The sequence below is a fragment of the Palaemon carinicauda genome, chromosome 8, assembly GCF_036898095.1.
Source record: "Palaemon carinicauda isolate YSFRI2023 chromosome 8, ASM3689809v2, whole genome shotgun sequence".
Lineage (NCBI taxonomy): Eukaryota > Metazoa > Arthropoda > Malacostraca > Decapoda > Palaemonidae > Palaemon > Palaemon carinicauda.
This window is the reverse complement of record NC_090732.1, coordinates 144,292,239-144,307,414: the sequence shown is the minus strand read 5'-3', so window position 1 is coordinate 144,307,414 and position 15,176 is coordinate 144,292,239. Positions and strand designations below refer to the sequence as shown.

The 15,176-nt window shown below is 43.3% G+C and overlaps 1 protein-coding gene across 1 annotated transcript in view; it reads right to left on the bottom strand.

Annotated features, from left to right (window-relative positions):
- The window catches only part of vap (RAS p21 protein activator vap), a 157,054-nt gene that overhangs the window by 80,515 nt on the left and 61,363 nt on the right, over nt 1-15,176 (bottom strand). The window contains exons 5-6 of the mRNA XM_068379143.1: nt 8,034-8,148; nt 6,951-7,056 (exon numbers count right to left, since the gene is read on the bottom strand). Coding sequence (XP_068235244.1) covers nt 6,951-7,056; nt 8,034-8,148 — 221 coding nt within the window. The remainder of the gene's footprint in view (nt 1-6,950; nt 7,057-8,033; nt 8,149-15,176) is intronic.

The following is a 15,176-nucleotide window of genomic DNA, read 5'->3' as shown; positions in this document are numbered from 1 at the left end:
TGAGAAGTCTATCTGGGCAGAGGCAGGAACTCCCAAGCCGAGAACTTCTCTCGTGTCATATCAGACTCTCGCTCTATAAGCCAGTTTAAAAGAAGGGAAAGCAAAGGCTGTATCCCCCAAACTCCTCCTGGTGATAAACCAGTCGCCTAGCAAACGTAAAGCTCTCTAGGAGAGCGAGAGAGCACTAGCTTATAAAACAACGGCTTCGAAGTAGCTAGGCCTAGTGTAAGCTCTGACGTTTAGGCGAACGAGGAGCAGCAGTTACATAAAGATCCGGACAAAGATCCTTAAAAATCAGCATGATTTATTTAAAGTCCATTGAGGGCTAAGCAGCTTTAGGCTCCTCTCCGTCTGACAGAGTCCTCAAGGGAATATCAGTAGGAGGGGGAACAGCAACTTCCTCATCTGAAGGAACCTTTCCCGATAATAGCTGAGTCTCAAGCAAGGGAGAGACCTACCGTGGTGGCAATGCTTTACAAGCAGAGTCCACACGCACTGGTGCATTAGTAGCGGACCAGGACGCAACGTCATGTAACTGCTTGACAGTCTGTGAACTGTCAACAACAACAGGTGCGAGAGACCAGGACGCAACGTCATGAAACTGCTTGACAGTCTGTGAACTGTCAACAACAACAGGTGCTTGAGGACGCACAGCGTCCACTCGAGACTGCTTTGACCGCCTAGACTGAGCAGTCAAAACAACTCTGGAATGCGGAGGTTGACGCTCAGCGTCAAAACAAGTCAACTCCTATTGTTAGCGAACGTCCTGAACATCAACAGGAGCATCAGCAAGTGGCCTAACGTCCAAATGTGGCTGAAAATCCACACGAAACCGCATCGAGTGTGGTTCTAAACAACCTGACTGACGTGACTTAGCTACGCCAACGTCAACAGGACGCACAAAGGAACGTTAGGGTGGCTGAAAGCCAGGATCTCGATGAGATAAACGGCTAGGCTCAACGGACTTATCGGCAGAATAGTCTTCCATAAGGGAGGCAAGCTTATTCTGCATGTCTTGCCGTACAACCCATTTAGGATCAACGGAAATGGTTGCGGTAAGAGACGAGGGTAACGTCTGTGACCGCAAAACCTTGCCAACAAAAAGACTCTCGGAGTCTGTGTTACGCTTTTGTTAGGCGGCGAGCAGTCTTCCGATGACTGCATAGGGTCAGAGCTGTCCTAATGGCTACAACCAGGACGCTGGACCTGTCCTGAAAGGACTGACTTTCGCTTAAGGGCCTCGAAACCTTGTTTCAGGTTTCTTATGCGAAAAGCCTTCGGATGACGAGGAGAAAATCGTCTCTCTCGCCTTATAGTAGGGGTGATCTTGGTACGATACACCCGATACAATAGAGGGAACGTCTGTTCGCTGATCAAGGCCTCTCGAACCCATAAGTCGTACGACATTACTTCTCCCCTGGGCTTGGGAGCTTGCAAGAGGTCCCGGACTAGGCGAACGACAGGCACGAACAGACGAACCCTCGGTCGCAACACTGATAACACTTTGCGCAATATCACTTTATCACTACGATTTTCTGTTTTGCACTTATTTCACTGAAATCGAAACTTTTACTGATTTCTACCTGAAGCACGCAATTCTACCCTCATCAAAAGGTAGTAATTGCGAAATCAGTCATATAATGCAAGCACATTAATACCAGCAAAAAACAGTAAATATCTTTTAAGATAAAAAAATTCAGTGGCTGGGGAAGAGACTAAACACTAGTTCATTCAAAACTACGTTTTCAATCTCTCACCGTACATTGCCTGGGGACGAGAATAAAAAACTAAAAACGTTTTATCCTTTCTCCCCGAACAGAGACTAGGGACGAGAGTAACTCGAGAACAACGTTACCCGCTTGAACGGAACGTTTTCTCTCCTCTCTCTTCCTCCGTCTCTATCTCTCTCTCTCTCTTGATTTCGCACCTAAGAGAAGAGCCCACTTACGTTTCGTCAAAAAAACATGTTATTTGACCAAAGGAAAAAAAAACTGAAAGGTTTTTCAATTAAAAAGTTCCTTTAAAATAGAATTTAAAACATTTAAGCTTTGAAAGAAGAATGAACAAAACGTCAGAATCGATTTACTCTTTCTGCAAAGTGAAACCGTGATACTCTCTCTCTCTATCGTAACGATAGAGCGCAAACTGCGTAGCATAAATAAACTAAACGTTAGTTCATCTTTGAAACAGTACGGAGACTATTCAAAGAAAATCTTTCATAAAATATCTATTAAAAAATATTCATTTAAAAAGTTTTAAATCATTAGCTCTTTAAAAGTTATTTACGATTGAAAGGGCTCAACGTTGTTTAACTTCGGTTTCCAAGTTAGGACCGCCTACTCTCAGGAAAGGTCGCATATAAACAAATCATTAAAATTTATTTTTATGTTTATTATAAATGGAAAGTTAATCGAAGAGGCCTAATAAAGGCAGTGAGATATAAAATATATAGAGGAAAATCTATAATTAATTTATAACGTGATAAGATAATTGCTAAAAGCCTAAACACACTTCCGTCTAAGGGAAGGGTCGGCCATTTAAAAGTCAAAGAAAGTCCATACTCTCTTTGTCATCAAAAATTAAATCTATCCAAAAACGAGTTCAAGATTTAAGATGAAGATAAAACACCTGCACTGCGAAAGCTCAAACCAAAATGAAGTACTTCACCAAATATGTTGAGAAAACTCCAGGTTCTACAGCGAGTATTGATACGTCTTGTCGTCAACGTCGACAGAGAAGAATTGAAGGTTTTGTTTACATACAAGAGTGGTATCTGGCAGACAGTTGGCGCTGGTGGGCACACCCGCAACCTTCATAGCGATCGCTCGCGAGTTTTTTTTAGTATGTTTTCTGTCGAGCCGCAGAGTTGCAGCTATTATATATTCACCGGCTAAGTTAAATATTCAAAAAGGTGGTCAGCAGACATACAAGTGGGAGTTAATCTGCAACTCACTATCATAGCAAAACAACCTTGCTAACCAGATTCTAAAAATCCTTCCAACTTGCAATGAAAATACTTCTACATAAAAGATGAAACTTTTTAAATTTCATTGGAACAATATATTAAATAGAAATTAAAAAGGACTCAGAAAAACTAATAGTTTTATAAAAGGAGCCAAATCAAAGGAATGAAATATTTTAAAATTGTATCGACTCACAAACACCTAAAATTGCAAGAAAAAGTCATTAAATACAATAACTGATAATCATATTATCACTTACTGTACCAAAAGAGATTGGTTAAATATAGACTGGAACATCTAATCTCATACCATTTTGAGTATCCTTCGCCGACATAAGCTAAAATTTAACACAAAAATTACAAACTTATAACAGAGTTTGTATTTTTCCTAACATACAAACCCAAATTCTTTACTATAGGAGATATTCTAGCGCGAGCTGGAAAATACAGCAGAAAACCTTAACATGGTCAACGACCAGGCTGGTAGTTATCCACCTGTTAGTGGTGGGGGACTGCCGGTCAGTAGCTACTCAATATCTTCAATCAGATTCTAGCTAGGACTATTTTTAGGGGTGGTGACGGAGGGAAGATTTGTGCAAAGAATTCGGGTTTGTATGTTAGGAAAAATACAAACTCAGTTATAAGTTTGTCATTTGTTCCTACACTAGATACAAACCCTCATTCTTTACTATAGGAGACTTAGTCTTGAGGTCAGGGTGGTCAAGGAGTTCCCTATTCCTGGGAAGATAGTCCTCAGACTAGACTCTTTTGACGAAAAAATCTCCCGTTAAACTTTTCTTTGTAGATCCCCATAATCTTAGCATGACTGAAAGTTTGTAATTACGTGGAAACAAATTTTTCAGGATGAAGAGGGTCAGGAACATTCGACTCGGACCCTTTCATACTTAGGATTCCCCCGACCTTGAAAAGGGGAACCCTCGTGACTATGAGTATAACTTATACCCTGAGAGGAGTCAGATGAGTTTCATACCTTATTTCCATTGGCGAGTCCAGCTGAAACTGGTTACAGACTAGGATACCCAGATGGGAGGAAGAAGGAAGCGCAGAAGATAGATGGATGTCCTTCTAAAAACCTAGTGTAACACAGAATCCTCGACCAATGGCTACTGTCCCCTGAAAGGGCGTAAGGTAGCTACAGCACCTGTTGACCTGCCACAAAAGGCCCTATAGAAAAGGTGTTTAGAGACCTATGTGTCACATCAGTTAAATAGTGAATGGTGAATGTAGATTGGCGTTTCCAGACCAGCTCTTAAGACTTGGGAGACTGAAAAATTTTTCTTAAACGCCAGTGAGGCAGCCACTCCCTTATCTTGATGGGCTTTGGGTTGAGCTGCCTCTGGGTCTCCGTGAATGGCTCTCGCAATAACTTTCTTGAGCCAGAAAGAGATGGTGTTGCGAGAGATTCTCTTCTTTACCTTGTTGGTACTGAGGAAGAGATGACGGAGGCATGGTCTGAAAGGTCTGGTGGGCTTCAGGTATTTCCTTAGCGCCCTGACTGGGCACAGTAGCAATTGGTCAGTATCCTGATGTTACCTTATTGAGGCTGGAAAATTGAAATTTTCTAAACCTCTCATCGGCCGATGAAGGATTCTGAGTTTTGGCCACAAACCCTGGCACAAAGTTGAGCGAGACTTCCCCCCATCCTCTACAATGGGTGACTTTGTAGGAAAGACCATGTAGTTCACCGACCCTTTTTGCCGAGGCCAGAGCTACTAGAAAGACAGTCTCAAGGGTTAGGAAGTAGTCAGAGAGATCACTTCTGAGGTGGAAAGGTCAACCCCTCTCAGTGTACAAATGAGGCTTAAGGCTGAACGATAGCCTTTAATTGCTGAGACTGAGAGGAGTTTTTCCTCCCTGAGGTACACAAGGAAGTCTGCCACTAATGGAAGAGAGGGATCGAGTGGAGACACGCTTCGCCCTCTACACCAAGCTAAAAATACATTGCATCTTGCTTGGTAGAGGTTTGTGGAAGATTGGCGCAGGTGCTGGACATGTGCTCAGCCACCTTCCCTGAAAAGCCTCTGCTTCTGAGGAGTGACGGGATTCTCTCATGGGGGACACCAGTGTGTGGCTGCGTAAGCAGAAAGGGTTCTGGAAGCAGAAACCTTGGAACTTGAACCAGCAGGGAAAGAAGGTCTGCGTACCATTCTCTGCTTGGCCATGCCGGAGCTATTAGGGTTAGCTTGCAGTTCCGGGAGGTCCTGAGTTTCTTCTGTGCAGGTAAAAGGGTGGAAAGGCATATGCGTCCAAGTTGTCCCAAGAATGTTGAAGGGCGTCCTGGATTGCTGCCTGATGGTCTGGAACTGGGGACCCGTAGAAGGGAATTTTCGCATTCAGAGATGTGGCAAACAGGTCTATTGTGGGGAAACCCCACAAGGCTATTACTGTCTTCGCTACTCAAGGATCCAAAGACCATTCGCCACTCAACACTTGGTGATGCCTGCTCAGTTGATCCGCCACGATGTTTCTCCGGCCCGGAATAAACCTGGCTGTGAGAGAAATGTTGTGACCTGCCGCCTACTGGCAAATCTGGACCGCTAGCAGACATAGGTCTCTTGCCAGAGTACCTGTACGAGACGACTGTGGAGTTGTCACTCATGAGCACCACCTCTCGTCCTTGTAGATCTTTTACAAAGTATGTTAGGCCTTTCCAGGCTGCTAATAATTCCAGATGATTTATATGGAGAGTTTGTTCTATAGGAGACCAAACTCCTGATGCTAATTTCGGGCCTAGGTGGGAACCCCAGCCCGTAGCGATGCGTCCGAAAAGTTTTAACTTCAGACTGGGGCTTTGGAGAGGAATGTCCTTTTGGGTACTCTCTCTGGTTGACCACCAATGAAGATCTTGTATCACCAGAGTTGGAACCTCCACTGACAAGTATGGAGATTCAATCTTTTGAGAGCAATGGGTCTTCAGATGCCACTGGAGACTTCTCCTTTTCCTCTTCTCTCTCTCCCTCCTAGACTCCGAGGAGGAGGAGGACGATGAGGAGGAGGTACTGCGATGTTTGCGTTTGCAACGTTGTAGTTTCGTTGAAGTGCAAGCGAGGAGCGAAGTAGGCGTCGCGGGAGCTGAAGTTACTATATCTGCTGAAACTTCTGCGGGTGCCGACTGAGTTGACGGGAGGTAGGCGAGGTCTGGAACTCCCGAGAGTTCCAAAACAGAAGGGACCTGAGTTAAAACTGTGCCCGCGAGGAACTGGTTCCACACTTCCTCCGAAGGAGAACCAGGAAGTCAAAGGGCAGGCCATACCGCTCGTACGTGATCTGGAATAGAAGCGGTAATAGAGTCATTCCCGATGGCGGAAAAAATTGTCCCACAGGGAGGGGCAACGTGATCCGCCTGACCAAGGGGAATGGGGGTTGACTTCCCCCCGGAGGATGGAGGCAAGGAAGAGTCTGAAGGGAGAGATCAAGAGGCCGAAGAAGAGGCCCGAGACTCCTTACCTTTCGACGGCAAACCTGGAGGTAATGAATCCTTTTTCGATTTCTTCTTCTTTCTCTTCACGAACTTTTCCCACTGAGAGGGTGACCATTCTCAACATACTTGGCAGGGGGAGCCTTCAGAACCCCTACGACCTCTGCACGAAGGGCATAGGGAATGAGGATCCACCTCCAGTGGTGACATGAATGTGCCACAAGATTTCGGGGGAACCCCGGGACACTTCCTTATAATAGAGGACATCACATCTAACAAAGAAAAAGAGTTAATCAAAAACACATTAAAGAAAGGCTTGTCTGCCAGACAAACAAAAGCAGGAGCTGCGGTGTTACCACTGCAACGGCTAGAATTCGATTGGAGGTATTCAGTAGCTACCGACCGGCAGTCCCCCACCACTAACAGGTGGATAACTACCCCGGTCGTCAACGATCTTGTTAAGGTTTTCTGCCATATTTTCCAGCTCGCGCTAGAATATCTCCTATAGTAAAGAAGGAGGGTTTGTATCTAGTGTAGGAACAAACATACCTTGCAAACAGGGTTTCCCAGGGTATGGCCTTCTAAAATCTGTTCTGTCTTATACCTGTTGATAACGGCATCGAGGCACGAGAAAGTTCTCCCACCCATCAGGTACCTGAAAAAATTATTAGCATAAATAAATCTTCCTGTGATGAAATATCTATTTTTAACGTAAACATGGAATCACATTTAAATCACTTCATGGTATAAAACTATTGAAATTCAGTTATAAAAGATTTCTATGTCTACTCATCTATACATCATATTTACAATTTCTATGTTATAATTAGTCTGAAAGATGTATGAAGTGTCAAAAGCATAAAAATTTTCCCAGAAAAAATATGCAGTGGATAATATATTATACTAGACACATCTTACTCAAGTGTATGCATTTGGTACATCTTCATTATATAATTTTGGATTAGAAGGAAGGGGCTCACCAACGGTTTAATAAATAACACAGAAATATAATGATTATGCCCTTACAATCACCAGTGGTGAGGAAAATTACTGTTAAAACCCAATGCTTATATATACTAAAATTTTTTCAATGAATCTCTACAAAAATAAACTTTGAAGCCCAATTTCTCGAAACAGAATTTTTGGAATTTTTGTTATTCAAACGGTAAATGACATGGAATTTTATACCTACAATCTGTACATTGTTAAAACTGACTTCCATACATTGATGAAATATACATATGAAATAAAATACACTATAAACACTAAGAAAATTTCCAATGTACAACTTCTAGTGTATAAAATTCTCTTTCAAATGATTTTTAAAAATTAAAAAAACTGGCAGTGAAACAAAAAAAGTAGCACAAGTTTCAGGTAACCACAAAAAACATTGTTTTAATGGGGTTCAAATGCGCCCTTCAACAGAAAAGCTTATAGTACAAGAACAAATTTTAGGGCAAAAGGTTCTGGGTAACATATAATGAAAGTTTCTGAACGGTCAAAAATTAATTATGGATTTCACACATTTTGGGCCAAATGTCCCAAACCATTGCAAACGTCAATGGATACTTTACATAAATGTCCATGCATTTCTTAATATTCCAAAGGACAACATAAGAAAACATAACCTACTTTACTCCACGTTTCTCTATCCGGAACCTCTGTATTATATTATTGGTTAGGAAGAAAAGTGTGTAGTCTCCAGGAGAGTTGTCGCTAGGTCTTACTAAAAAGCTACCCTGCCCAGCTGCAAAATAAATGTTTCACTTTTAATCCTCATGCAGTTATTACAAACATTACTTACTAAAAAAATTAGATATTTTGCATATCAAACAGATGTCCTAAATTTTTCACAAATGGATCACCTATTAACTAGAATGACTACATATATTAGCCCTTGAAGTAAACTCAAATTCTATTTTTAATTAAAAATGCTATCAAAATATAATTAAATCACAAAAAAAAAAAAAATCCCGGTGAAATTGTCTTTCTTCTAAGTCCCCCGCAATAAACAAGATAAGTACTGTAAAGGGAAGGTTTCATATAACTGTAAAATCCAATTTTCCTAACAAAATCAATCATTTTGTTTCCTACTAAATATTCATTTGCTGTATGCTTCAAAAGCAAGCTTGGTGATATAAGAAAGTGGAATAGTTTTCCTAGATGTCATTAGTTGGAAATATTTTAAAGCCCTTTCTTCTGTGCCACTTGATTGTAAAGAGATGTAAGGATTTATCCATGAATACTGGCTACTTATCAAGAAACTAAGTGTTGTTGATAATTCCTTGAATGTTTTTACTGTTATTCAATCTTCTGCTGCCTTTATCAATTGCACCTAGAGAATGAAGACAGGCTTGATGCATCTCTTACTGCAAGTAACTACAGTTATGTAAATTGTCCTTGTGCATAAAACTCAAACATACAATGAAGGACAGGCTAGCAAACCTAAAAGAAAACCTGCCAAACAAAGTTTCATTTTCACAAAATTGTTTAGCTCTGCACAGCCCAAAACTCAATACTGTACCAATATAATTTAGATAGTTTAGGTTTAAGCTTATGTCCCCCATAATACTTAAGGGACCTAACATACAGCAAGAATCAGAAACAGTTTTAAAATTATTCAAATACAAGGCAGCAAATATTGTACATAATTACAGCTTCATTAAACCCGACTTACAACTTTATCAAAGAGTAGATTCTCAGAATTGGGATGTGTCTACTCTCCTAGTGTCATGGGCTCTTACTTTCAGCAAAGGTAGTGAAGATTCATCTAAACTGCAGTGAGCCTTAATAAAGTTCTTTGGGCAGGTCATGAAATTTAGGCATAGAAACTGAATTGTTCCTAATATCTCTTACAAGGTTCTTTACTTAATCTTCTAAAGGTAAAATGCTTGATACTTATCCCAAGTTTCTAAGGTAAATTATAAGAGCCTTAGTAAGCCTTTGGTCCTGTATTCATTCTTTGCCATGAATTCTAGCAAAGAGAAAGTACCACTTTGATAGAGAAACCAATATGGTATGTAAAGGCTTGTATCTCATCCTCTTGGCAGTGGCAACAGCTATGATGATGAAGAGCTTCATTAAGAATTCTTCAAATTGCATAGATGAGTTTGAAGAAATACAAAATCAAGATCTTAAGAGATGAGCCTAGATAAGGGAGGATTTTCTATTACAAAGTATCTAATGATGTCCTGATGTCTGATATTTCAGATGGGAAAAGTCCAGAGTGCTTAAAAGCATATGTCAACCCTGCCCTTTATCCTTAAAGTATCTGAACCGAGAAGTTTTTGAGATACTTCGGAAGCTATAAAATGAAGTGAGATCTAGAGAGGTTAAGAGTATTTGATATTCCTCTAGACTAACACCAGCTGAAGTAGCCTGTTCACTGAAGTTGACGCAATGCCTCTTCAAGCACCACTTAAGGGATTGTTAATGAAGACACCCATGTAAAATGATATTTTCATAATAAAATAAATTTTTTAACATAATTACGGCAATCGCCGATTGGGTTGCCAGGTGTACCACCTGTGTGCCCACTACCCAGGTACCTGGAACCATTCCAACTATTCCTCAGATCTTCCATGCCCTTAGTCTCTAGAGGGGAGGAGGGTGGGAATTAAATTATATATAACTACCAGGTAAGTATGTTCAAAAATTTATTCGATTATGAAAATATAATTTTTAAACATCTGACTTACCTGGTAGTTATATATATAGCTGATTGACACCTTTGGTGGAAGGTCAGAGACAGCCAAAATCGTTGGAAATTACCTAAGAGTTAATAAACAAACTTAAGGGTTCTTACCTGTTAAGGAAGCTGACTTCAATGATCTCCTGCCTCATTATGTCCGCTTTCCTTAAGAGATCCAGCGATCGACCCAGGGGGCTGAAGACCTCTAGGAGGTGTATAACCTCTATGTGACAGGACCTCCTCCAATACCCTTGTTCTGGGCACTCCCAAGGAACAAACTGACCACCTGACTGCAAATCAATGATTGTGGAAGACTGCATCCAGTCTCCACAAACAAGCATAATAATACAGCAGTTCCAAGGGAAGAAAAAGGGTATTAGATTATGGGATTTTAGTGGTAGATCCTTCTCCCACTACTGCACTCACTGCTACGAATGGTCCCAGGGTGTAGCAGTCCTCATTAAGTCTGAACTTGCTTCAAATAGTGTGAGGCAAACACTGACTTGCTCCTCCAGAATGTCATGTCCAAGATACTCTGCAAGGACCTATTCTGTTTGAAGGCTACAGAGGTTGCTACTGCTCTAACCTTCAGAAGCTTGAGATCCACCTCAATACAATGTGGATGAGCTTCCCTTATTAACAGCCTGATGAAGAAGGATAGCGCATTCTTTGACATTTGTAGCGAAGGCTTTTTGACTGAGCACCAAAGCGCTTCTGACTTACCACATAAATCCTTCATTCTCTCCAGGTAAAACTTCAGGGCTCTTACCGGACACAGGACCTTCTCTAATTCCTCTCCAACCAAATATGAAAGGTTCAGAATCTCAAAAGCCTTGGGCCAGGTTTGTGAAGGGCATTCGTTCTTTGCAAGAAAACCCAGCTGTAAGGAGCAGATAGCCTTGTTATCTCTAAAGCCTACGTTCTTGTTGAAGGCATGAATTTCACCGACCCTTTTTGTTGTCGGCAGACTAAAAAGAGTGTCTTCATGGTGAGGTCCTTTAATGAAGCTTTATGCAAAGGTTCGAACCTGCTACTCATTAGGAACTTCAGGACTACATCTAGATTACTTAGTAGTTTCAAAGGATCTGAGAAGGTCCTGGAGATCTTTATTACCAGATAAATCTAAATTCCTATGTCTGAAGACAGCTACTAACATGCTTCAGTATCCCTTGATGGTTGAGGTAGAGAACTTACGCTTCCTTCTAAAGTACAGAAGGAAGTCAGCTATCTGAGTCACAGAGGTACTGAAAGAGGAAAAAGAGTTGTCTCTGCACCATTCTCTAAAAACCTCCCACTTGGATTGGTAAACCTTGATGGTGGAAGATCTCCTTGCTCTCACAATCGCACTAGCTGCTTCCTTCAAAAAGCCTCTAGCTCTTATGAGTTTTTCGATAGTCTGAAGGCAGTTAGATGTAGAGCTTGGAGGTCTTGATGCTACCTTCCAAGTGCGGTTGTTTGAGTAAATCTACTCTCAAAGGGAGGGCTCTCGGTGTGTCCACCATCCATTCCAGTACCTCTGTGAACCACTCTCTTGTGGGCCAAAAGGGGGCCACTAGAGTCATTCTGGTGCCCTCGTGCGACACAAATTTTTGAATCACCTTGTGTACTATTTTGAATGGTGGAAAAGCATACACATCTAGGTGAGACCAGTTCATGAAGAATGCGTCGATGTGAACTGCTTCGGGATCTGGCACTGGAGAGCAGTAAGTCTCCAGCCTCTTCATTTTCGTTGTGGCAAACAGGTCTATGCAAGGACGACCCGACGTCTGCCACAGGTTCTTGCAGACTTCCTGATGAAGCGTCCATTCTGTAGACAAGACTTGACCCTTTCTGCTCAGACTGTCTGCCATATTTCTTTCCCCTTGAATGAATCTTGTGACTAGACTCCCATTCCTTTCTCTTGACCAGTAAAGGAGCTCTCTCGACATCTCGTAAAGAGACCTAGAGTGGGTCCCGCCTTGCTTGTCTATGTAGGCCAACGCCGTAGTGTTGTTGGAGTTAACCTGTACCACCCTGTTCAGAACTGAATCTTCAAATCCTTTGAGAGCTAAAAGGACTGCCAACAGCTCCTTCTGATTTATATGGAGGGTCTCCTGTTCTTTTGTCCAGGAACCTGAGTTCTCCGACTTTCCTAGTGTTGCTCCCCATCCCGAGTCCAAGGCGTCGGAACACAACACAAGGTCTGGGTTCCTTGTTCTAGAGAAAAACCCTCTCAAAGCTTGACGGCGTCGTTCCACCACCGAAGACATTGCTTCGTGGACTCTGAAATGGGGATACACTTTGTCTACAGTTCCCTTCCCTTGTTCCAATGTATATTGAGGTGGAACTGAAGAGGGCTTAGATTCAGTCTTCCCAGGGAGACAAACTGATCCAGCGAGGAAAGGGTCCCCAGTAGGCTCATCCATTCCCTCGCAGAGCCCTTTCGTTTCCCTAGGAAGCTTTGAAGTTTCACCAGGGCTTGTTCCGTCCTTGAGACAAACAGAAAAGCCCGAAAAGCTCGACTCTGAATCTCCATCCCCAAGTACAGGATCTCTTGGGATGGGGTCAGTTGCAACTCGTCCTTGTTTACCAGAAGACCCAGTTCCTCTGATAAATTCAATATCATCTGCAGATCCTCCAGGCAGCGACTGTAGGAATGAGCTTGAGGAGCCAGTCGTCCAGATACAGAGAGGCTTTGATACCTCTCAAATGTAGCATTCCTGCTACATTGGACATCAACTTTGTGAAGATTTGAGGTGCAGTGCTTAGTCCGAAACAGAGAGCCTGAAACTGGAATACCTCCTCTTTGTACACGAACCTCAGGTATCTTTTGAAGTTCGGATGGATGGGGATATGGAAATACGCATCCTGAAGGTCTAACGAGACCATCCAGTCGTCCTTCCTGACTGCTGCTAGGACTGATTTTGTTGTTTCCATAGTGAATTTCGTCTTCCGTACGAAGACGTTGAGCGCACTCACATCCAGGACTGGTCTCCATCCTCTCGCGTTCTTGGGAACCAGGAACAAGCGATTGTAAAATCCTGGTGACCCTAAATCTCGCACCTCCTCTATTGCCTCCTTCTCTAATAAAAGCGACATTTGCTGTTGAATCTCCTGTACTTTTTATTCCTCTCTCTATATCTGGCCGAGAAATCTATCGGCGTTACTACTAAAGAAGGTTTTCCTAGGAAAGGGATTTTGTATCCCTCCTTGAGTAACTGAACGGACCAAAGGTCTGCTCCTCTCCTCTCCCATACTTGCCAGAAGTTGGCTAGTCTGGTTCCTACCGCTGTCTGAAGGCAAATGCTGTCAGACCCTGCTTCGACCTTAGTCTTGAGCCTCTCCTCTTCGATCTCCTTCCCTCGGGTCTGGTACTACTTCTGCCGAAGGTTTTCCTCCCCAAAATGGCTGAGAAAACTGATGGGATGGTGTTTCCTCCTTAGGTTTACAACTCGAGAAGGATGTAGGTAGAACCTCCCTTGCTGTCTTAGAAACTAAGTCCTGTGTGGCCTTTTGGGCTAACGCGGAAGAGACTTCTCTGACCAGATCTAGCGGGAAAAGGAGTGAAGAAAGAGGTGCATAAAGCAATTCAGATTTCTGCATAGGCGTAACCCCATTCGCCAGAAAAGGTCACATTTGGGCCCTTTTCTTAAAGACACCTGCCGAGAAAAGTGCCGCTAACTCATTGGACCCATCTCTCAACGCCTTGTCCATAAAAGACATAATGTGGACGAGACCTTCTGTGTCGACATCCTTCAACGAATCCATCTTTTTCCCCAAGGCTCCTAGAGTCCAGTCAAGGAAATTAAACACTTCGAAGGCTCTGAAAATGCCTTGGAGAAGGTGACCCAACTCGGAAGTTGACCAAAAAACTTTAGCCCTCCTCATGGCCGTCCGACGAGGGGCGTCGACCAGACTCGAGAAGTTCCCTTGGGCAGAGGCAGGGACTCCCAGGCCGAGAGTTTCTCCAGTCTCGTACCAAATACTTGATCTGGATGCTAATCTGGATGGAAGAAATGAGAAAATTGTTTTTCCCTGGTCCTTCTTAGATTGTATCCAGTCCCCCATCACCTTTAAGGCTCTCTTGGATGAGCGAGACAACACCATCTTCATAAAATGGGACTTCTTCGAAGCTTTCCTAAGCGCAAATTCTGAAGGCGGGGAACGAGGAGCAGCAGGAACAAAGTTCTCCGGGAAAACCTCAGAAAAAACTCTCATTAGTCTTTTCAAGTCCGCCGACGAATGGTAGTTCTTCGGGTCCTCTTCTTCCAAAACCACCTCTAAGGGATAACTAGGGGAAAGGTGACAGTCGTCGTTCCCTTCTTCTGACAGTTCTTATACCGAAGTAGAGACGTCCTGTTTCCTCGACGTCAACTCCTTCTTTTCATGCCTCCTGGCGTCATGGCGTCCAATTTCATGACGCCTGGCGTCACGGTGTTCAAAAACTTGACGCTCGGAGCCATGACGTCCGCGTTCTTGACGCTCGGAGCCATGACGTCCGCGTTCTTGACTCTCGGCGTCACGACGTCCAATTTCTTGACGCTCGGCGTCATGACTTCCAGCTTCCCGACGCTTGGCGTGATGCAGTCCAACCTCCCAAAGCTCGGCGTCATGACCCTCTTGACGCTTGGCATCATGGAGTGAAGATTCTTGACGCTCGGCGCCCTGGCGAGCAACTCTCTTCTTGTGTGTGGGCTGCCAGACCTTCATGAGGGAGGAGAGTTTTTGCTGCATATCTTGAAGTACGCTTAAGTTCGGAGCAACTTGCTACTGGGGACAAACAGGAGAAGCTGCTTCCTCAACTAATTCTCCCTCCATGTCGCTCAAGGAAAGTGCAGAACGTTCAGGAGATGAGTATCAATCCGAAGGAGGAGGAGGAGCATGTACAGAAGTCTTGCAAGCCTCCGACAACTGTTTGTCTCCTACCGATGGGGATGGCCGCCTGACATCTCCCAACCTCCTTTTATCTCCTACCGAAGTAGATGGCCGCTTGGCAGGAGAACTTTCCTCGGAGCAGGAAGGAAAATGCTCCGGACTGCTCCAATGGCTGCAACCTGGAGCCTGAGGCGTCATAACACGACGCTGCTCAACAGCGGAAATTTTCC